Source organism: Thermothielavioides terrestris, chromosome 5 (assembly GCF_000226115.1).
Source record: "Thermothielavioides terrestris NRRL 8126 chromosome 5, complete sequence".
NCBI lineage: Eukaryota > Fungi > Ascomycota > Sordariomycetes > Sordariales > Chaetomiaceae > Thermothielavioides > Thermothielavioides terrestris.
Genome location: NC_016461.1, coordinates 2,755,515 through 2,774,926, shown reverse-complemented (window position 1 = coordinate 2,774,926; position 19,412 = coordinate 2,755,515). Strand labels below are relative to the sequence as shown.

At 55.3% G+C, this 19,412-nt stretch overlaps 7 protein-coding genes across 7 annotated transcripts; 3 read left to right on the top strand and 4 right to left on the bottom strand.

Moving 5' to 3' along the window:
- Positions 1–3,137: 3,137 nt before the first annotated feature.
- Positions 3,138–5,496, top strand: THITE_2122201 (uncharacterized protein). The gene is made up of 6 exons (XM_003656860.1): positions 3,138–3,339; positions 4,113–4,288; positions 4,343–4,410; positions 4,658–4,827; positions 4,892–4,998; positions 5,070–5,496. The coding sequence occupies exons 2-6, from the start codon at positions 4,278–4,280 to the stop codon at positions 5,266–5,268; spliced, it is 555 nt and encodes a 184-aa protein (XP_003656908.1). The 5' UTR covers positions 3,138–3,339; positions 4,113–4,277; the 3' UTR covers positions 5,269–5,496.
- Positions 5,497–5,511: 15 nt separating this feature from the next.
- On the bottom strand, positions 5,512–7,284 carry THITE_2122199 (uncharacterized protein). The gene is made up of 3 exons (XM_003656859.1): positions 6,720–7,284; positions 5,946–6,654; positions 5,512–5,813 (listed from the first exon to the last, which is right to left on the bottom strand). The coding sequence occupies exons 1-3, from the start codon at positions 6,980–6,982 to the stop codon at positions 5,655–5,657; spliced, it is 1,131 nt and encodes a 376-aa protein (XP_003656907.1). The 5' UTR covers positions 6,983–7,284; the 3' UTR covers positions 5,512–5,654.
- Positions 7,285–7,596: 312 nt separating this feature from the next.
- THITE_2056235 (uncharacterized protein) lies at positions 7,597–9,262 on the bottom strand (the record flags this gene model as incomplete). Its single annotated transcript, XM_003656858.1, has 3 exons — positions 7,597–7,787; positions 7,855–9,094; positions 9,218–9,262. 3 exons carry the CDS (start codon positions 9,260–9,262, stop codon positions 7,597–7,599), a joined length of 1,476 nt encoding a protein of 491 aa, XP_003656906.1.
- A 1,628-nt stretch (positions 9,263–10,890) lies between these two features.
- Positions 10,891–12,985, bottom strand: THITE_2055849 (uncharacterized protein; the record flags this gene model as incomplete). Its single annotated transcript, XM_003656857.1, has 4 exons — positions 10,891–11,110; positions 11,167–11,345; positions 11,412–11,612; positions 12,761–12,985. Coding segments are annotated over 4 exons (825 nt in total), but the record flags the coding sequence as incomplete, so codon positions are not given.
- A 610-nt stretch (positions 12,986–13,595) lies between these two features.
- THITE_2092073 (uncharacterized protein) lies at positions 13,596–14,242 on the top strand (the record flags this gene model as incomplete). The annotated part of the gene is made up of 2 exons (XM_003656856.1): positions 13,596–13,673; positions 14,075–14,242. The coding sequence occupies 2 exons, from the start codon at positions 13,596–13,598 to the stop codon at positions 14,240–14,242; spliced, it is 246 nt and encodes an 81-aa protein (XP_003656904.1).
- An 817-nt stretch (positions 14,243–15,059) lies between these two features.
- On the top strand, positions 15,060–15,516 carry THITE_2122198 (uncharacterized protein). The gene is made up of 2 exons (XM_003656855.1): positions 15,060–15,309; positions 15,379–15,516. Exons 1-2 carry the CDS (start codon positions 15,239–15,241, stop codon positions 15,500–15,502), a joined length of 195 nt encoding a protein of 64 aa, XP_003656903.1. The 5' UTR covers positions 15,060–15,238; the 3' UTR covers positions 15,503–15,516.
- A 1,854-nt stretch (positions 15,517–17,370) lies between these two features.
- THITE_2122194 (uncharacterized protein) lies at positions 17,371–18,924 on the bottom strand. The gene is made up of 2 exons (XM_003656854.1): positions 18,647–18,924; positions 17,371–18,335 (listed from the first exon to the last, which is right to left on the bottom strand). Exons 1-2 carry the CDS (start codon positions 18,710–18,712, stop codon positions 17,688–17,690), a joined length of 714 nt encoding a protein of 237 aa, XP_003656902.1. The 5' UTR covers positions 18,713–18,924; the 3' UTR covers positions 17,371–17,687.
- Between the last annotated feature and the right edge of the window lie 488 nt (positions 18,925–19,412).

The following is a 19,412-nucleotide window of genomic DNA, read 5'->3' as shown; positions in this document are numbered from 1 at the left end:
GTTGCTTCTATACCCTTACCTCCTACGTCTATACCTTCTCGCCAACTATTCGATTATATTGCTATAGTATTAGCCAACACTAGTCGATCTACGTAGTCAACCGAACTAGCTACGTCTACTAGCGAGGGCTAGAGATTGGTAGCTAAACGTAAGACGCCTATAAATATAATATTATAAGAGGTAGAAGATTATAATGCTCGAGAGCTAAATAAGGCGTATTTCTATCTCCTAGTAGATAAATAGCGCTATAACCTAGGTATAGCTTGTCAAAACTACCGTAAAGATATAGATATACAGTTCTAGTTCTATTACCAAATGAATAACGATAATACCTACTATCCTATCATTATTTAGGAGATAGCAAAGTAGGCTACCTAGATCGAATGTCAGAAGGCTACTGTTGATAGCGCCCTAGGTGCCTTAGTTAAGAAATAGATCGGTTCTACGAAGACTAAGGCTAATTAAAGCGTTTAGATAGGTCCTAATAGTAAGGTTATAACTAAGCGACTACTAGATAGAGAGATCTAGTTCATCAACAATGTTAATAGCAACAACTTAAACGATCTAAATAAAATAATAGCACCGCCTTACCCACCACTATAGTTCTATAGTATACCGCTATACTATCCTAGGTATCCGCTATATCCCCTAGCTCCCTCGACTATAGCAAAGAACGATACGCCTAAGCTAGCCTAGCCAACTAGATTCCTAGCCCCTTATTCGAATATAGGCGCCCTTTGCCTAGGAAAGCCTCTATCTATTGCTAGCAACGTAAACCTATAGGAGATCATCCTACTACTACGTTCTTCGTCGCCGCTGCCTAAGCTAGAAGGAAAGGAACCCTCTAATATAGTCAATGACTTTATTAAGACCTTCGCTCGCCAATACAACCTATTAGGTCAAAAGGATATAATAATAGCTCTCTACTAGATTAGTAGGTCTCTATATATCGAGGGTAGGAGGGTTTACAACATTCGTTAGCTTCTAGATATATAGTTCTCTAACAATAGCTTCCTACAATACTTTGTCGCTACGTTCTATAGCGCTACGAAAGGCTTTTTAAAGGAAGAAACAGAACTAGCTAGCTTTGACAAGAACCTAGCTCGCTAGACCCAATAGGCTATATAGAGCACTGAACACGTTGTACAATGTACTAAGCAAGCTATACAGAGCGCGAGGCACACTGTATAACACGCTAAATACGTTGTATAGAGCACTAAGTAGGATAGTATATTCTTCCTACGTTATTATAATTATATAACTAACGTTTAATTGTATACTAGTTTCTTCAATTATCGACTCGTCGATCGATTTGCTATATGATTCCCTCCTCAATGCCTCGATCCGTTATATACCTAGGTTTAGGCCGCTAGATCTAGAAGAGTTGGCGCTAGGATACTAGGATAACATTATATAAAAGGAGGAAGATAGCTCGACAACAGCTTTATATATAAATAATGATAATAGCGAACTATAACTAGGAATCTATCTATAAGATATAGTGTTCAACCAACGGTTCCAATGCTCTAGAACTCCTAGAACTACTCTAAATATACTACTATATAATCTACCGCCTTGTCCTCCTCTTAGAACGGTATTATCGCTTTTTTAAAGTACCTATATACCGTTAGTAGGTTGTTACCAACAGTAGTATAGGCACTACGAAGGAACTCCTTAAAGTCTTCCTCTAAATAATCTTATAAAAGCATCTTCTAGTAGTTATAGTAGATATAAGCCTTTGTATTATAGAACGTTGCTTCAATTGGGTTCAAATCTAGCAAATATAGTAGCAAATACTATAGTAGAACACTAGCCTCTTAACAAAGTTGTTTAATAGCATAGCTCCAATACTATAATACATTATCTATAACGAGAATACTATAGTAGTCTAGGAATAGCCTTATCTTAGCTAGAACGTAGTCCTTAAGCTATATAAGGAAGCCTTCCTAATTGCTATAACCCTACTAGACCAATAGATCAAAAACGCTATTAACTATAATCGTAGAGAGGATATAGTAGCGTTTACCTCTTTTAACGACGTCGTCGACAATAGGAGTAACGCCTAATAGCGCTTAGCTAGTACAATAAACACTATCTCTTTGATCTAGGCCCAATTCGTTATAGAATATAAACATCTTAGCGGTAAATATCGCGACTTTTCTAATATAATCAAGCCAAAGGATATAGTTCTATTATATACCTCTTTGTAAAGCAACCTTCTTCTTCTAATCGGCTATATAAAAATAACGTAATATCGTTGATAGAGATATAAATATATAGTATTCTTCGAGAAGGAAGGCCTACATTTTATCGAAGTAGAGGTTGGACTTACTTATAAGGTAGTTAAAAAGCTCTTAACAGATACAATATATATATTAGCTAACCGCTAGGAAGATCGCTAATAATATATCAATATAGAACGAACCTCTATAGCCTATAGCTATAATATATAAGAGTTTTATAGCGTCTTAGGCTTTGGAAAAGGATCGCTAGTAAAGTCGAATATATACCTATACTAGTATACCTATATTAGGCTAATGTCCACCTTGTATACGATGACCTATAGCGTTTCCCCGACGTATATTATAATAGCGATTAGGCGCCTCTAGCGGTCATTGATATATCGAACTATAGTGCCTAGGCGCCCTGTCTCTAAGCAAAGAACTAGGGCGTATTACGTATATAGCGAGGCGGTTACCGAGGCAGTTCGAAGGCAAATACTTAGGCGGTTCGTAGGCGGGCTCCAGGGCGGTTCGAAGGCAGGCACTTGGGCGGTTCGTAGGCGGGCTCCGGGGCGGTTCGTAGGCGAGCTCTGGGGCGGTTCGTAGGCGGGCTCCGGGGCGGTTCGTAGGCGGGCTCCTAGGCAGTTCGAGGGTAGGCACTTAGGCAGTTCGAGGGTAGGTTCCTAGGCGGTTCGAAGGCGGGCTTCGATGGCTAGGTTCAGGGGCTCGATGGTTGTGCTAACTAAGCTGTAGATATCAACAAGCACGTAAAAACACTAGAAAATGGCTATTTAGGCCGTTTTTTGCAGTATCTATAGCTTCAAGATCGATGGCGATGGTTGCCCACTGTTGGCTACTGTTGTTCAAATTGGGGTGTGTTGCAGGCACTTGGACCCACTTTAACCTGGTGCTTGCAAACGACAAAGGCCACGGGGTGTGCTCATTGGACGTCAACGCTTTTTTGCAACAGTCCCGTCAAAACAAAAATTCGGCGCCGCTGTCGTGGTTCTCGGTTCCAGGTTGTTCAATCTGCCATTCCATCATCACCAGCCTTCAATTCGTGTTGTACTTTGACCTGTACTATTCCCAAGCCTAGAGGACTCGGTCTAATAGAACGGTGCGTGTTTATTCTCCTTTTTCTCCCTCCTTCCGGCATCCGCTCCTAGCTCCAGCTGGAGCCTGCACAGCTTGGTCTGAGCCGAGCCCGTGTCCTCCCCCGGATGATCCGCAGCGTCTGTCTGCTGCCGGTTGCATACGGCCGTCGTCCGGCGGAGCCCGAGCAAATTCGGACAGTCTCCGGCCATCCTCGCAGCGCCGGCTCTCTGCTGTTCCAGTTCGGCGGAGTGTACTCGGGACGAACCAGCTTCGCACAGCGCCATCCTCCGTCTGCAAGGCCAGACTCGGCATCGCCTGCGCCAATGGGCACGCCAGCTCAGCTTGAAAGTCCCGCTTCGGTCCCGCTTCGTGCATGCTCGCAATCCGCGTCATGCGTGGGGGAGGAACGGGGTGGCAAGCCGCGGTAGCCCGACGCACACCGCGGAATGGCGGCTACTTCCTCTCCACGCAGCAACATTACCGGTCTCGTTTGTGCCGGCATTGTTCGCAGCGTTGGCGGGTGATAGCCGCTTCTGCTCACCATATTCCCATTTCCCCTGGACCTCGCCCTGGATCCCGCGTCGATGCTGGATCTCGGGCGGTTTCCAAGCATTTTCTGGCAGCCCCCAACAGCCCAACAAGGATGGAAGCTCTAGTGTAGCTGTGCTCGATCTTCAGACTCTGCCCCTCACTTGTCACGTGCAGGCTTCGTCCTCGATCCCAACCTTTCGTCGATCCACACCTTCGTGCTCTGCCCACCTAATTGGCTAACCTGGTACTGACCCCTGCTCTCAGCGGAAAATGTTTCGACCCCTCCTACCCCGCCATTGCTCTCTTCCATCTCGGCCTTCCTCCCTCCTTCGTAATCTTCCGTCCAAACCGTTCAATTCGTCTTGTTCTCCGTTCCTCCAATCTCCCATCGGAATCACCGTTCGGACCTTCTCTGCATCTTCCGCCGCCATGTCCAAGGTGTGAGTATCGCACTCCTCTCCTCCACGCCTGATGCCGGGCTCACCGTGTGCAAGCTTCTTCGAGCTCGAGTGGCAGGGTCCTGTTCTCGATGAGAACTTCAAGGACACAGGAGTGGTGAAGGGTAAGTACCGACTAATATTGACCTGACTTACACTCAATATATTCTCATTTGAACCTTCACCCGCACCCTTCCCTGGAACCTGTGTTTGCCGCTGCTTCCAGCGATTCCGGTGCTGTGTGGTAGCGGTCGAGCATTGCCTTAGTTTGGACCAGCCGTTCCGCCGCGTCTCGACTACTTTGGGCAGAATCTAGTCGAATCCGCCCATATCAGGTCCCAGGTTGCTTCCAATCGCTAACTCTTGCAACAGATCAGAAGGGCCGGATCAACTTCAGACTCTTCGACGACGTTGTTCCCAAGACCACCCAGAACTTCAGGGAGCTGTGCACCGGCCAAAATGGCTTCGGCTACAAGGGCTCCAAGTTCCACCGCATCATTCCCGAGTTCATGCTCCAGGGCGGTGACTTCACTCGTGGCAATGTGGGAACCCTGGTGGAATATTCACAGCCGCAATTGCTCCCTCGGGGCTAACTGTCCATCCCAGGGCACCGGTGGCAAGTCCATCTACGGCGAGCGGTTCGCCGACGAGAACTTCAAGCTGAGGCACGACCGCCCTGGCCTCCTCTCCATGGCCAATGCCGGCCCTAACACGTAAGCCGGCCCCATCTCTGCGGCTCAGCAACATGCATAACCAGCCCAGCTGACATCTCTCGCTCTTCCAGCAACGGCTCCCAGTTCTTCATCACCACCGTCGTCACTTCGTGGCTGGACGGCCGTCACGTCGTGTTCGGCGAGGTTGCCGACCAGGAGTCCTGGAAGGTCGTCAAGGCCATCGAGGCCACCGGCAGCAGGAGCGGTGCCATCAGGGATGATCTCACGAAGAAGCCGACCATCGTTGACTGCGGCATCGCGCAGGAGTAGATGCCGTTCCGGGGCGGCTGGGCGCCAAAAGAATTGGCTGCGATCACTTTCTGTGGCATATCTTCATTGGGTTCCAAAGATTGGGCCGTTCGAACGTCCATGAAATTGAGAACAGCACCGCGTTCCTGTGCTTAACTTTTTCATTCCTCCTTTCGTCTCGAAAACAGCCAAGTGATTTGTCGGGACCACATCGCGAATAAGCTCTAGCCACACAGGCGGCACGGAGTGTTGTGCTCTTGAGCCATTTTATCCCCCAACTAGCTTAATCTAGGTTCATGACCATGACAAGCAACGCCGCGAGCTCCGGTTCGTACAAATCATGAAAAGGGGTATAATCCTCGGCGATTTTCGTGCAAAACTTCCTCACGCGCTATTAAACGAGCCGCTCACGGCGGCGGAACAGCCACCTCCTTCGGTGCCTCCTCCAGCTCCAGCCACTGCAGGAAGTAGACGCAGTTACTCGGACTGACCGGCGCGCCTTCCTCGCACAGGTCGAACACGGGACAGCGCCCGCACGGGGCCTCGGTCAGGCCGTTGCCGAGCGGCTCGGCGCCGACGACGAGCGGGCGGTCCAGGCCGATGCCGGCGGCGCGCTCCTTCTGGCGGCGGTGGAAGGGCACCGTGTCCTGGCGGGCGGCGCGCGTGACGCGGTACCCGCGCCGCCGGCCGACCCGCACCGGCTCGATCAGGCCGTCGTACGTCAGCACGTCCACCAGCTGCTGGATGTCCGCCTCGCTCAGCGTCGTGTTGTTCGTGATGCCCGTGTCGTGGATGAACTTGGCGATCTCCGCCACCGTCGGGTAGTGCTTGTAGCCCGCCGGCATGGGCAGGAAAACGGCCCGGGTCTTGGTATGGCCGCTGCTCCCGCTGCCGCGCGAGGTTGCGGCGCCGGCGGGTGCTGGGGTGCCGTCGTCGGTGGAGATCTCGGTTGCGGCGCGTTTGGTGCCGCGGCTGGTGGTCTCGCCGCCCAGGACCGCGCCCCTTTTCGGGACTTTGGTCGCGCCGCTTGAGGAAGAGGGCGCACTCCCCCCTGGATGGGGTTGTGATCCTCGGTAGGCGCTCTTTGTCTTGATGTACTCGAATACGATGCCCTCGAGCTCGGAGATGAAAGCGGTGTCGAGTTCGCCCTCGGTGAACCAGGGGCCGCCAGTCGCGCGTTCGGAGGGTTTAAGGGTGGCTTTGATGTACATCTTCTTGTTCGGGTGTTCGACATTTTTCATGCTCGCAATGTAGCCTTTGGATTCCAGGAACTTGATGCAACTCTTCACCACTGCCTCGTGCATGTTGAGCCGATTTTTGATCGTGCGGTTCCAAATGCCGTCGGCGCCGGCCTCGTCGATTATTGAGTAGACCATGACGGTCTCATCGTTGGGCAGGGAGGTGTACCTGTTGGAGGCACAGTTAATGCATTGTCCCGACTGAGAGTGTGTTTAAATGAAAAGACGCCCTACTTCTTTGCCTCCTCCCTGCTGCGCCATCGCCATGCCAGGCCGGCATGGTGGTTTGTTGTGCCAACCAGCAGCTTCTCGTCCGTGAGCCCTTGGACTACCCGAAGAAGGAGGTTGACATCGTTGTGCGGAATGATGTTAAGGTCGAGAAGGTCGCTCTGCGTGAAGAGACGTGTTTCTGAGCCATGTTGCCTGATTTCGTCGTACAGCGCATCTTTGAGAATCTGGAGCTTGGCGGAGTCATCGGCTGGGCTGCCGGTCGCCATGGCTCGGATCGGCGCGCGTACGGAAAGACAGATGGTTCGATCTGTCCGGGGAGTCGCAAGCCAGGAAAAATACGGTGCCTCTAGTGTTGAAGATTGGGGAAATGAATGCCAAGGGTACTCAGGGTCGCTGTTCGGGTCGGCTGTTCATTGCAGTGGCGGGGATGAGTTGCGTCGCTTCTCGCAGTGAAATTTAAGGAAGTTGCCCCTCCATCGCAGCCTTGCGCACAGCTGTCGCCCGCCATTGGCTCACATCGGGGCCGCGTTACCAAATACCCTTGCCAGTGACCCCTGTAAGTCAGCCTCGCCTACGGTATCCATTCAAGGGTTGCAATGCCCAATGGGAACCATCGAACCGCATTTTCGAACAGTCTCGTTCTGCAATCACCGTTGTGCAGATTGCGCCGTGTGACAATCGAACAGTCAATTTCGTTCCCTCTTCGATCACTTCTCACCTTTTAACCTATCTCATCTTCCCCTTATGTGATGACTCGACGCTTAAGACGTGACCAAAGCTCTCCAGCCACCTCACAATTCTCGGATTCCGTGTTGAAAAGGAGAAAAAAAAAAAAAAAAAAAAAAAAAAAAGAAAGCGCTGGCTGGCAGGAGACGCCCCGCTACAGGATAATGCGCCACCGTGCTTGGACATGTCTGATCTTCTCGCCGAACGGGATCAGCAGCAGCATGCCGAGGCCGATGACGGCAACAAAGATGCCGGCCTGGGTGCCGAAGCAGTCCACATAGCCTACCCTTTCGACCCACGGTACGACTCCGTACAGAAACCCGAACGCGACGATGTTCTTGGAGCCTGCGGTAGCTTTAGTGCTTGATTTTTCCTCCGGTTGGGGAGGAGACCGTCAGAACGAGGAACTCACCATTGACCAGCATCAGCGCATCCGAGTTGACGGGCAAGACACAGTCCGAGACGTATGCCATCGTTGTGGTCGGGATGGCCGTCAGTGCCACCGAAATCATGCCGTATCCGAAGAAGAGACTTGTCCAATGCAGTGTCCTCTCGACGCCGTACCCGAAAAGGATGCACCCTGCTCCAGTGATGACCAGCGGTATGAGGCACAGGTAGAGCCTGGTTTCGGGCTCGAAAACCCCCTTATTGCGCCTGGTTCTCCAGTCACAGAACTTGTCCACAAGCCAGCCGCCCGTGATGCAGCCCGTAAGGTTGCCGAGGAGACCGGGGATGTTGATCAGGCCGTTGATCATGGCCGGCCAGCTGTACGGAGGAGCCTGGAGGACGAACGAGTTGAGCATGTTGACCGAAGCCGTCAACACCAGCGAGACGGCGTATCCGAGAAACGCGTAGATGACGCAGGGGTAGGCGAACAGGGGCAATGGCCGGGCGAAGAACAGGACAATGTTCGTGTCTGGCGTCACCCCCGACCACACCCTGAATTCCTGCAACCACGTCTTCTTGGGCACCGTATCCCGCTGCTCTGTCACTTCTCCTTCACTGACAACACCATTCGCATCCTTTTCTGCATCCGTGCTTGCATTCACATTGTCCCTCGAAGACGAGGCCACATCCAAGGGCCCCAGGCTCTCGGCACGATAGTACCTCGTCTCCGGCACAAACAACAGCACCGTCACAAAGTTGATGCCCGTCAGTATCAGCGCAATCCACTTGTGCCATCGCCAGCTCAAGCCGGTAACGACAAAGCCACACACCAACGGTCCGATCGAGTTCCCGCCCGAGATGAACGCCGTGTACACGCCCATCATGGCGCCCCGCTCGTGCAAGAAGTACAAGTCATTGACGATACTCGCGCCAAGCGCCTCGGTCGACGAGCCCGCGAAGGCACCCACAATGTTCGACCAGAGCAGCGACTCGAACGAGCGGGCGACGGCGCCCCAGGCGAGGCTGGCGCACAGCAGGCCGCAGCTGACGACGAACACGGGCCGCTTGCCGAGGTAGTTGGCCAGCGGCACCCAGAGGAAGTTGCACGCGCCGAGCACGAGGATCGGCCAAAGCAGGAGCGCGCCGGTCTGCGACGCCGTCCGGCCGAACTCGAGCGACAGCGGGTAGAACGCCGGCGCCAGCCCGCCGATGCCGTAGTTGGTCAGGAAGGTGAAGGCGCAGACCGACAGGAAGGCCGTGTGCTTCTTCCACCGCGGCCAGCGCAGCGGGTCGTTGGGGTCCGTGGCCGACGGGGTCGGGAAGAGCACGAGCGAGGCCGTCGAGGACGTCTCGCCGGTCGGGGAGGAGGAAGCACGGCGCAGCTGGACGGTTCCCTCTGTTTTGTCGAGTTCGTGAAGCGTGTGGAGGCGCATTGTGATGGTTGGAGGACGGGCGAGCTCGACGGCTTGACTGGACCAGGGCGAGGGCGTTGGTTGAAGGGGTTGCCGCGGTGCGTCTGCTGCATACGGGGCAAGCTTGGCTATAAGGATCCCGATGCCCGGGGATCGGGTTCGGAGTTCTGGGTTCGGGTGGTCTACATGGCGGTTACACGGTAGCTCTGAGACATCGTTTCTCAGTCGCCGAATAAGACCCAGCTGGCGAGCGCCGGACCTCCGTAGCTCTTCTCCGACGGAGACCCGCCTACGTCCCAAATTTGGTTTGTATCATGCCAGCGTACGGCAGGGCACAGCCACCTTGCCATCGTTCCTGGGGGGGACAGTCCTTCCATACCTAGGAGCTCACGAACCCGAACGAACCAGGTCCATGGAACATGCTCCTGTTGAAACGTAGAGTATCTCGGCATGCATGACCACTTTGAATCGACATCGGGCGCGCCTCCCTCAATAGTGAATCTCGTGCCGTCTGCCAAAAATGGGTAATGGCCCTCGTGCATGTTCAGACTGCGCTCTGAAATGGAAACCTCTCTCGTGTGCCCAGCTCCCGGTCGTTCATCAAGACTCTTTTATTTCGAATCACACTCCCCCTAGACCGGCCCTCGATCTGCTCTGAAGTCAAACTAAGGTACCTAGTGATGCCCGCCTCTCGGGTGCTACTCCTCCGCGCGTGCTGGAACTACTGGCCATCCCTCATGGAAAGAGCCTTGATTGGTATTACTCACCACCCTTGACAGCCGCTAACACTGGACATATGGAACGGACATGATTGATAGTTCCAGTGATGGATGAGTCGGTGTTGCTATCTCGTGCTGGGCGCTGAGGCTGACGCTGAACCCAGGGCAAGGAGAACTCATTTCGTTCGGCGGTATGTTTATGGAGAGCTGGGGGAATATCGTTCCTCAGGCTACATGCTCTTTCGTAGCCCACCGTTCGTTATAATGGCCGACAAACGCGTCCTCTGCGTGTCAACTTAAGGGCGGTAGTCAGGATTCTGCAATACCCCACGTAGTTCCTAAAGGAATACCGGATATCTTGTTGCTTGCTTGCTCGGCTAATCCTATCTGTCCGCCGCCGCCGCTGGGGACATCAGTTGTAAGTGCCGTTGCCCGTCTTTGGAACGCTGGCAGCAGGATGGTAATTGTCGGGGCAACGCCATCAACGACACCAATGTCTAATCTATCCACGCGCAGCCGCCGATGTTCTACGTCCGTGACGGCGCCCTCTCGGGTTCGGCGCCCAGCCTTGACCCCACCACCGCGAGCCCTACCTACGAGCCCAAGGCCGTTACTGTGACCGAGACGACCACGAGCATCCTCACGATCTTGGCCTCTGTCTCGGATCTCGCGGCGGTCAGCTGCCGTGCCACCGCAACCGTCGACTCGACACCTGCAACGACGCTGCCCAAGTCCATCTCCGCATCGAGCACGGCTGTGGCACCCGCCAGCTCTGTTGAATCCAGCTCCGCCGTTTCGCTTGCTTCCGTCTCCCAACCGAGCAACGATGATGCCCCTGCGCAGCCGACTGTGACGGCCCCGCCGTCTGCTCGGCTTGATGGAAGATTTGATTAGCGAGCGAAGGCGCCAAGCCGTCTTTCAGATGGGCTGTCACCCGATATAGGGGCTCTGACTGGGTCCAGTCACATTACCGTCGTACAGTTCTGGAACCCCGTGTTTCACCGGTGTGAAGTGCACATTCAGCGGTATCCTGCTCCACAACGGCAACGTCCTCTGGCGGCCGATCCAGTTCTGCGCGCCTTCACCTAGCTCCATGTCGAAGTTGAAGATGATGCGGGCTAGAATTAGGCGCATCTCGGCAAATGCAAGGCTTGTTGCGGGCGCCAATGCTTGCTTCAGCCGTGAGCATCCGGAGAAATCAGACACTCACCTCCGTCCGAGGCAGTTCGTTGCCCTACGCTGAATGGTTGCGAAACCTCCAAGATATTCCCTTCTTTTCTGGCTGCATCAGCTCCATGGAGAAAGCGGTCGGGGTTGAACTGCCAAGGATCGATCCAGTTGTCAGAGCTGTGATTGATGGACCACGGCTGGACTTCAACGAACGACTGCCGCCTATTAGTATCCAGACATTGGTCAACGCCCAGTTCACAAGCACGCAAGAAGACACGTACCCCGCCAGCCACGTAGTGACCAGCGATCAGCTTTTGTTCGGGAGGGACGATTCGGACCAAATCCGCCGCCGCGGGAGGGTACATGCGAAGGGATTCGTCGATGACCTCATTCAAGTACGGCAGTTGAGCGACCGCATTGAGGGTGATGTCATCTGCGCGGCTGAATGCCCTTCGAACCTCAAGTGCGAGCTTCTTCAATGTCTCGGGGTTTGTCAGTAGGAGATAAGTCGTTCCGCACAGCGATGTTGCCGATGTCTCGGACCCGGCCAGGGTCAGGAGGAAGGCGTTTGCGGAGAGCTTCTCGAAGGAGAGGTTCTTGCCATGGCGCAGCCCGCTTAGCATCATCCTCTCGGAATTCAAGTTGCCGAGGAAAGAAGACAAGAATGGAAGGAAGAAAGGGAGAAGGAAAGAAAGGAGAAAACAGAAAGGGAAAGTAAGAAAAAGAAAAAAAAGAAAAAGAAAAAAAGCAATGAAGAAAAACGAAAAAGGGAGGAAAAGAAAAGCAAAAGAGAAACAAAAGAGAAACAAAAAAGAAAGAAACCAAATAAAAGAAAAAGATATGTTTAGAAGTACTTCGTCGAGCTACCATCGGCTAACGCCAAACCGCTGTTCTACCCACCGCCGCCGCTGGGGCTCGCCAGGGAAATAGCCGCTCTGATCCGCTGGCTCTGGAAGTGCAGCCCGGCCACCGAGGCCTTCGACTACCGAGAAGGGGGTCCCCAGCGTAAGGATCCTTGCAAGGAGCCGTTGTTGGTTTCCAACGTCAAAGACCCAGACTGTGGTAGTGAGAGTATAGAAAACTTCAATAGGCGTTGGACGTGGTCCCCTTAGACCGACAGGGTCTACGTAGATTACTGGATAGAGAAGAACAATCTCCCCCCGACCACTGATATACGAGACCCTCAGGTCCGAGAGGAACTGAGATCTGCGTGGCAGGATCGTAAGAAATGCAAGATCGCTAGAGACCTGGAGCGGCGTACTCAGAATAAGCTGGACAAGGAGGTATACCAGTGGCACCACGCCTTTATCGAGAACTACCTCTACTCGATGGGCACGCTGGGCCTCCGCCCGTTCAATCTCGACTAGCCGGTCCCCGATCCGGTCCTCAACAATAAGGAGTATAACGAACTGGTCACGTACCTTCAGTTCCAGTCGAGCTATGCGAGCATGGGCTCGACTTTCTAGTAGTGACATGGGCGGCTTGCAAATTCGGGGGAGACATGGTTGGCACAGGGTGGGGCCGGAAATTACATGAATAGGTCTACAGTAATGTCGGAGGGCCTGCCCAGCGGGGCAAGGCGTGGATGGGTGGCTAAATGGATGGGTTGAGGAAGATGAAGACCACGCACCCATTCCTCCCGATACCTCAGAAAACCCTCAAACTGGTCATCCCGCCCCTTTTCCATCGCCAGCCGCTTGCTCACCAGCTCGTCCGTCATCCTCCGCAACGTCATAATCGGCCGCTGCCCGACGGTCCGGAACAGAAACCGCACCAACCAGCGGGCCCCGACATAGTTCAGCGAGGTGAACGTGGCCACGACCTTCAGCGTGCCCATAATGAAGGCAATCCAGGCGGGGGGCGGTACTCAGCCCGCTCCAGACAGCCGAACGCCTGGCCAAACACCAAATCGCAATAACGTCGCCCAGTTATACCACTGCTCCATATCCAGCGCCGCCTTCTTCTCCTCCCCAACCCCCCCACCTTCCGCGTGCGGCCTTGCTAAGGCTTCTTCGTTCTACTAGGATGTCTCTCATTAACGGGCAATAGTTCAAGTTATCGCTAGCGTCGTCTACTACCTTCTCGTAGCGGGTGCCATCTTCGGCTACGGGGCGCTTAAGACGGTACTCAAGTCCGAAAGAGCTTATCGACAGCGCTACGCTATCCTTAACGGTCTGCCTAAAGATAAGGAGATTGTTGTTGTTGTTGTTCTTGTTGTTGGTGGTGCTTAACGTCCGTATATTGGTATGCAAATGCCTGTGGCATGTATGGACGTGCTGAGCTGGGACCTATATACACATCGGTCCGAACCCCCTGCACGCGAACCCCTAAAAAACTCTGCGCGCGAGGACCGCAACCTGTACTTCTCCTTTTCTCTCCTTAAGGTAGTTGAATAGAACATCGTGCGCTTATCTGCAGACCGTTCCCGAAACTCACCCGCCTCGTTCACGTCCGTACCCGCCAGAATGTCGGCTGCAGTCGCTTCGCTCGGTGATGGCGGCGAGGGACGTCGTCCCGGAGGGGACGATAACCAGGACCGCAACGTACGTCATCCCTTGTCCCGCCGTGCCATCTTGAAGGCACCGTTCGTCGCATTCACGCGCAGCTTTCGTAACGCGATTGGAAATACACTGGCATCGTGATCACGGTTCTCGCTCCCTCGGTTGCCCCGCTGGTGATCTTCGCTCCGTGACTCTGCCCGGCTAGCAAAGTCTCAAATGCACTGCCTACCTTATACATCAACTCAAGTCACATTCGTAGCGCTCTCACTGCCTCGCTCGTTGTTCTCTCCTTCCCCCCCCCCCCCCCCCCCCCCGGCCCCTCTCTAGGTCTTGTCCGCAACGCGTTCCAACCAACACACCCTCCTAACCTTTGCCCAGATCCTGTACCCCTGTGCTCCTCCCCTGGCCTCTTTGTTTTCCCACGCCTCGGCACTTCGGAGCAGACGTTCGGCGGCCGGCAGACGGCGCGTTTCAGGGAGTGCAAGTGCGAGGATGCGTTCGAGATGCTCGACTACTTCTACAGCCAAGGCGGCAACTTCATCGACAACGGCCTGCGGCTATCAGGAGGGCGAGTCCGAGGTCCTGGTGGGCGAGTGGACGAAGTCGCGTAACAACCGCGACCAGATTGTGCTCGACACCAAGTGACACCACCGCCTTCCCCTCCAACTTTGGCTTCCCGTACACTTTCCTGAGCGGCTCCATGTTCGACCATTCTATCCCGAGGACGGCGGGCAAGACCGGCGAGCTCTGGTGGACCAAGCTACTCGATCGGTTCGACTGGGTCCAGCGGCCCGGCGCCATCAAGCCAAATTGTACATACCTACCGATAGCTAATCCACAGACGCGGTTGAATGTTTGATGAGCTGGGCTCCAAGTATTCAGTAAAGTTCCTATGTGGAATTCGCGGATTGGGTGCTTGGAGCGGAGGCACACAGCGAAACAACATCATCAGATATCGCGGCGTGTTGAACAGGCACAGGAGTGGGCAACTTGTAGCCGGTTTTTTCACAGGAAGCAGAACTTTCCGCTCCTTTCTCCAGCCGATGGCACATCTGTGGGTCGCCAGAGGGTTTGCGCTCGCACCTTCCTGCTGTGGCGGGGGGAGGGCCTTGGACCGCGTTCTTGCTGCCCCGGGGTAGGTGACAGTCATGATAGAAACCTGCGGAGTATTCAGAGGGAGACGTGTAGGGGCAGCGATAAGAGGAAGACAGTTGGATATGGAAACTGTCTTTTTGCAGCTTGAAGTTCTTCCTTTACCATCCTTGACACTACCGTAGGTAGTGTACCAGAAAGGTGCCCTGGAAACGCTGCCCCACTAGGTTGGGCCCCAAATTTGGATGGAGGGGCCCTGAAAGCGCCCCGCCTGTTGCTGTGGGGAGCTTGCCGCCGGCCCTCCAATGGGAAGCTTGGATCGCCATCGAAAGGCATCGAAAGTCCAGAGCATTCCATGAGCCTCGTGAACCTGCAGCGATTTTGAGGCTGATATTCTTCCTTATTGAACGGGCCTGAACTACGTACGCCCTTGCTCGAACTCGACTTGCAACAACCAAGCACCCAACGCCGCAGCGCACTGTTTCTCGAACGCCCTCAGGACAGCCTTGCCCGCCATGTCGACTGCGGAAGAGCTCAAAGCTCTGGGCAACAAGGCCATCGCAGCCAAGAATTTCGACGAGGCCATGTAAGTTGGGCGCAGAAAGGCGCGGGAACTGCCACGGCAGACGGAAACTGACCAGATCACAGCGACAAGTTCACCCAGGCCATCGCGCTCGATCCCACCAACCACATCCTCTACAGCAACCGATCAGCAGCCCACGCGTCCAAGAAGGAGTGGGATCGTGCGCTCGCCGATGCCGAGAAAACTACAGAGTTGAAGCCAGACTGGCCCAAGGGCTGGGGGCGGAAGGGTGCCGCGTTGTACGGGAAAGGGGATCTCCTCGGCGCCCACGATGCCTACGAGCAGGGTCTGAAGCTTGACCCTAACAACGCCGGCTTGAAGAACGACCTGGCCTCCGTCAAGCGGGCCATGGAGCAGGAGGCAGGGGGTGCAGGTAAGGCCTTTCCAGACCACAACCGGGGCTCGGTTTCTTCGGTCTAACCCCGTTCTAAGGCGGCGGCTTCGACCCAGCCGGCGGCATCGGCAAGATGTTCAGCGACCCGAACCTCATCCAGAAGCTCGCCAGCAACCCCAAGACCAGCTCGTTGCTCGCCGATTCGAGTTTCATGACGAAGCTGCAGGCCATCAGGCAGAACCCGAACAACGTCCAGGAGCTTTTCAGCGACCCTCGGATGATCCAGGTCCTGGGCGTCCTGATGGGCGTGGATATGGATATGCGCGATGCCGGCGAGGGGGCCCCCGGTGCCTCCGGTTCGCGGGTGGAGACCGAGGAGGACGTGCCGATGCCGGACGCGACCCCGAAGAAGCCCAAACCGGCGAAGAAGGCGCCCGAACCCGAGCCGGAGCCGGAGCCGGAGGACCTGGACGAGGAGGCACTGGAGAAGAAGAAGGCGAAGGAGGCGGCTGACAAGGAGAAGCTTCTCGGCACCGAGAACTACAAGAAGCGCAACTTCGACGAGGCGATCAAGCACTACCAGGCGGCGTGGGACCTGCACAAGGACATCGTCTACCTGAACAACCTGGGGGCAGCCTATTTCGAGAAGGGCGACTACCAGGCCTGCATCGACACTTGCAACAAGGCGGTCGAGGAGGGCCGCGCGCTCTACGCCGACTTCAAGATCATCGCCAAGTCGTACGCCCGCATCGGCACCGCGTACGAGAAGCTGGGCGACCTCGGCCAGGCCATCGACTTCTACAACAAGTCGCTGCGCGAGCACCGCACGCCCGAAGTGGTTAACAAGGTGCGGGCGGCTGAGCGGAACAAGATTGAGGCAGCGCGCAAGGCCTACATCGACCCGGTCAAGGCGGAGGAGGCGCGCGAGGAGGGCAACAAGAAGTTCAAGGAGTCGGACTGGCCGGGCGCCGTGGCCGCCTACAGCGAGATGATCAAGCGGGCGCCCGACGACGCGCGCGGCTACAGCAACCGCGCGGCCGCCTTCATCAAGCTGCTCGAGTTCCCGAGCGCGCTGGAGGACTGCGACGCGGCCATCAAGAAGGACCCCAAGTTCATCCGCGCCTACATCCGCAAGGCGCAGGCCTACTTCGGCATGCGCGAGTACAGCAAGTGCGTCGACGCCTGCACCGAGGCCGCCAACGTGGACGCCGAGCACCACGGCGGCGCCAACGCCAAGGAGATCGAGCAGCAGCAGCAGAAGGCCTTTGCCGCCATGTACGCCGCGCGGGAGAACGAGACCGAGGAGCAGACGCGGGAGCGGCTGATGCGCGATCCCGAGGTAGGTTTCTTTTCTCTTTTCCTCTCCCTTTCCCGTGAGAAAACAGCGTTGCGAAAGGGTGCTAACGAGATGTAGATCATGGGCATCATGGCAGACCCTGTGATGCAGGCGATCCTGCAGCAGGCGCAGTCCGACCCGGCCGCCCTGGCGGAGCACATGAAGAACCCCAACGTCCGCACCAAGATTCAGAAGCTGATCGCCGCCGGCGTTATCCGCGTGGGCAGGTAAAGTAGCTACCTGATGCTGGTCGGGATGGATGAGACGACGGATATACGGGATTGGGAAAGGTCCATACGCCAGGATTTCGCATGAGGTTAAGCTTGCCCAGGGATTAGTAGCGCTGGTTCCAAGGTGTATGTATTCTCAATAATGAATTGCATGAGAAATGAACCGGATGGGCTGTGTCCGATGATGTGTCCGAGGTGCCGAAAGATAGTGGGCCAATAGGTATGTGAGGACGCAGAGACGTCAATCTCGCAAATGTATATGCACCCTTGGAGTCTGCCCTTTGGAGCCCTCTGAAATTGTCTGCACACACACAAACAATTCATGTCCCAATCATGGCTTGCTTGACGCTCGCGGCGTTCATATGGCTATCCAGACCCCAATCATAACCATTAGTGAACCCATCACCCCATTTGCCTCCTTCCTTCGCATCATCGTCCCCAAAAAACCTCCGCCCACCACACTCCCTTAGTAGATACCTAGCTACTTCCCCTCACCCTCAAACAACCTCCTGACCTCCCAATCCGCCGCCCGCACAATCTGCACCCCGCACGCCTGCATCTCCTTCTTAACGACCGCCTCCCACGCGGCCGGCTCGACCGCCCGCGTCGCGTCCTCGACGACGACCGCCTCGAACCCCTCGCGCACCGCGTCCTCGGCCGTGTGCCGCACGCAAAAGTCCGCCGCCAGCCCGACCACGTACACGCGCGTGACCCCCGCGGCCCGCAGCAGCCCCGCCAGCCCGCTGTCGGCGCCCGCCACCGGCGGGTCGCGCAGCGGCGGGTAGAACGCCGAGTACATCTCGACGCGCGCGTCCGTGCCCTTCTCGATCACGTGGCTCAGCCGCGCGGCGTCGAGTTCCGGGATCAGCGCCGCGCCGGGGGTCGACTGGATGCAGTGCGCCGGCCAGAGGCGGGTCGTGTAGCTCTCGTGTGGGTTGAGCGGGTTGGTGATGGTCGTGGTCGAGGTGAAGGGCTGGTTGTCCGGCGGCGGGTGGTTGTGCGCGAAGGAGATGTGGTCCGGCGGGTGCCAGTCTTTGGTGCCGATCTTGAGGCGGAAGGCGGGCAGCGCCAGGAGGGTGTTGATCAGCGGCGCGATGGACCGGCCTTCGGCGACGGCGAGGGAGCCGTTCTGCGTCGGTGGGGAGAGAGGAAGCGGGGCGTGGTTAGTTTCTGGTGGTAGGGTTTGGGGGTTGGTTGGTGAAGGTGGTGTGAGGGGAGCAAAATAGTCAAGTTGGAGATGTGAGCGGCCTGTTGTGAGGCGTAACTAGAGGGTTGGTTGGAATGACAAACCGAGGGGGTAAGAGAACCAGACGTTTCACAATGATCGAAGTGACATGCGCGGGATACTTAAAGAACAGGAATGCTTGGGTTGAACGGGTGTTGGGCGCCAGAGGAGATACATGTTCTTTCCGGGAAGAAGGGAGCAAGTGTGATGCTTACCGGCGGGCAGAAGTCCTCTTGCATGTCGATGACCAGCAATGCTGGCCGAAAATCCGAGTCGCCCATCACGGCGCAGTCGCAGGTGCGACGAATAACTAGGAACTCAACCGGAAGCCCGGGCGCCGCAGGTGTGTTGCCTGCAGAGGCAGTTAAGTAGCGCGAAGCAATGGCGGGATAGTGAGGTGGAGGGGGAATTGGCTGATAAAGAGTGTCCCCATCTGTCTCTGTCAGACTCAGTTGTGCGGAGCTGACGGATTACGAATTGACGAGGAGCTCAGTTACTGCTTATCATAAGCGGCCCATGTGAAGCAAAGCGAGCCGGACACTCCCTTGTCCTAACCCGAACCCTAACCACATTTCAGGATATCTTGGTTGGGCTGCTCACCTCAGACAGCTATTATGCCTCCTAAGATTGCACATTTACGACATCCCTTTACGGACCGGATATACCTAGTGCGCCTTGACACTGGCAAGCTGTATGCCCCCTGCTCCTCTAGCTATTACTATGCCAGAAATAGTTGTCCTAACTGTGTGTTTTAGTTGCCCTGGATGTGTCCCGCTATCTTCGACCAGCAGCATCTTAACCGCCGAGGAAATCTGACTCTGGCTGCGCATATAGCATAGTTTGGACCCAGGGGTGGACAAGCGTATGTTCCCATCTGCAAGATGAGACAACCCTTCTGCATCGTGCCCAGAGCAGTGACCCACGAGGTCCTGGAGGGAGATCCGATACTGTCCCTCTCATCACCACTGCACGAGATGCCAT

What these genes read in the sequence shown, in the direction of transcription:
- THITE_2122194 (XM_003656854.1), bottom strand. Translation starts at nt 18,712, where the DNA reads ATGGGCGACTCGGATTTTCGGCCAGCATTGCTGGTCATCGACATGCAA. An exon ending in AAGAGGACTTCTGCCCGCCG is followed by an intron (nt 18,336 to 18,646) that starts GTAAGCATCACA and finishes CCACCGACGCAG; the next exon opens with AACGGCTCCCTCGCCGTCGC.
- THITE_2122198 (XM_003656855.1), top strand. Translation starts at nt 15,239, where the DNA reads ATGTCGACTGCGGAAGAGCTCAAAGCTCTGGGCAACAAGGCCATCGCA. An exon ending in AAGAATTTCGACGAGGCCAT is followed by an intron (nt 15,310 to 15,378) that starts GTAAGTTGGGCG and finishes CACAGCGACAAG; the next exon opens with TTCACCCAGGCCATCGCGCT.
- THITE_2122199 (XM_003656859.1), bottom strand. Translation starts at nt 6,982, where the DNA reads ATGGCGACCGGCAGCCCAGCCGATGACTCCGCCAAGCTCCAGATTCTC. An exon ending in AGCAGGGAGGAGGCAAAGAA is followed by an intron (nt 6,655 to 6,719) that starts GTAGGGCGTCTT and finishes TGCCTCCAACAG; the next exon opens with GTACACCTCCCTGCCCAACG. An exon ending in ACGACGGCCTGATCGAGCCG is followed by an intron (nt 5,814 to 5,945) that starts GTGCGGGTCGGC and finishes GTCGGCGCCGAG; the next exon opens with CCGCTCGGCAACGGCCTGAC.
- THITE_2122201 (XM_003656860.1), top strand. An exon ending in GGACACAGGAGTGGTGAAGG is followed by an intron (nt 4,411 to 4,657) that starts GTAAGTACCGAC and finishes CTCTTGCAACAG; the next exon opens with ATCAGAAGGGCCGGATCAAC. An exon ending in GTGACTTCACTCGTGGCAAT is followed by an intron (nt 4,828 to 4,891) that starts GTGGGAACCCTG and finishes TGTCCATCCCAG; the next exon opens with GGCACCGGTGGCAAGTCCAT.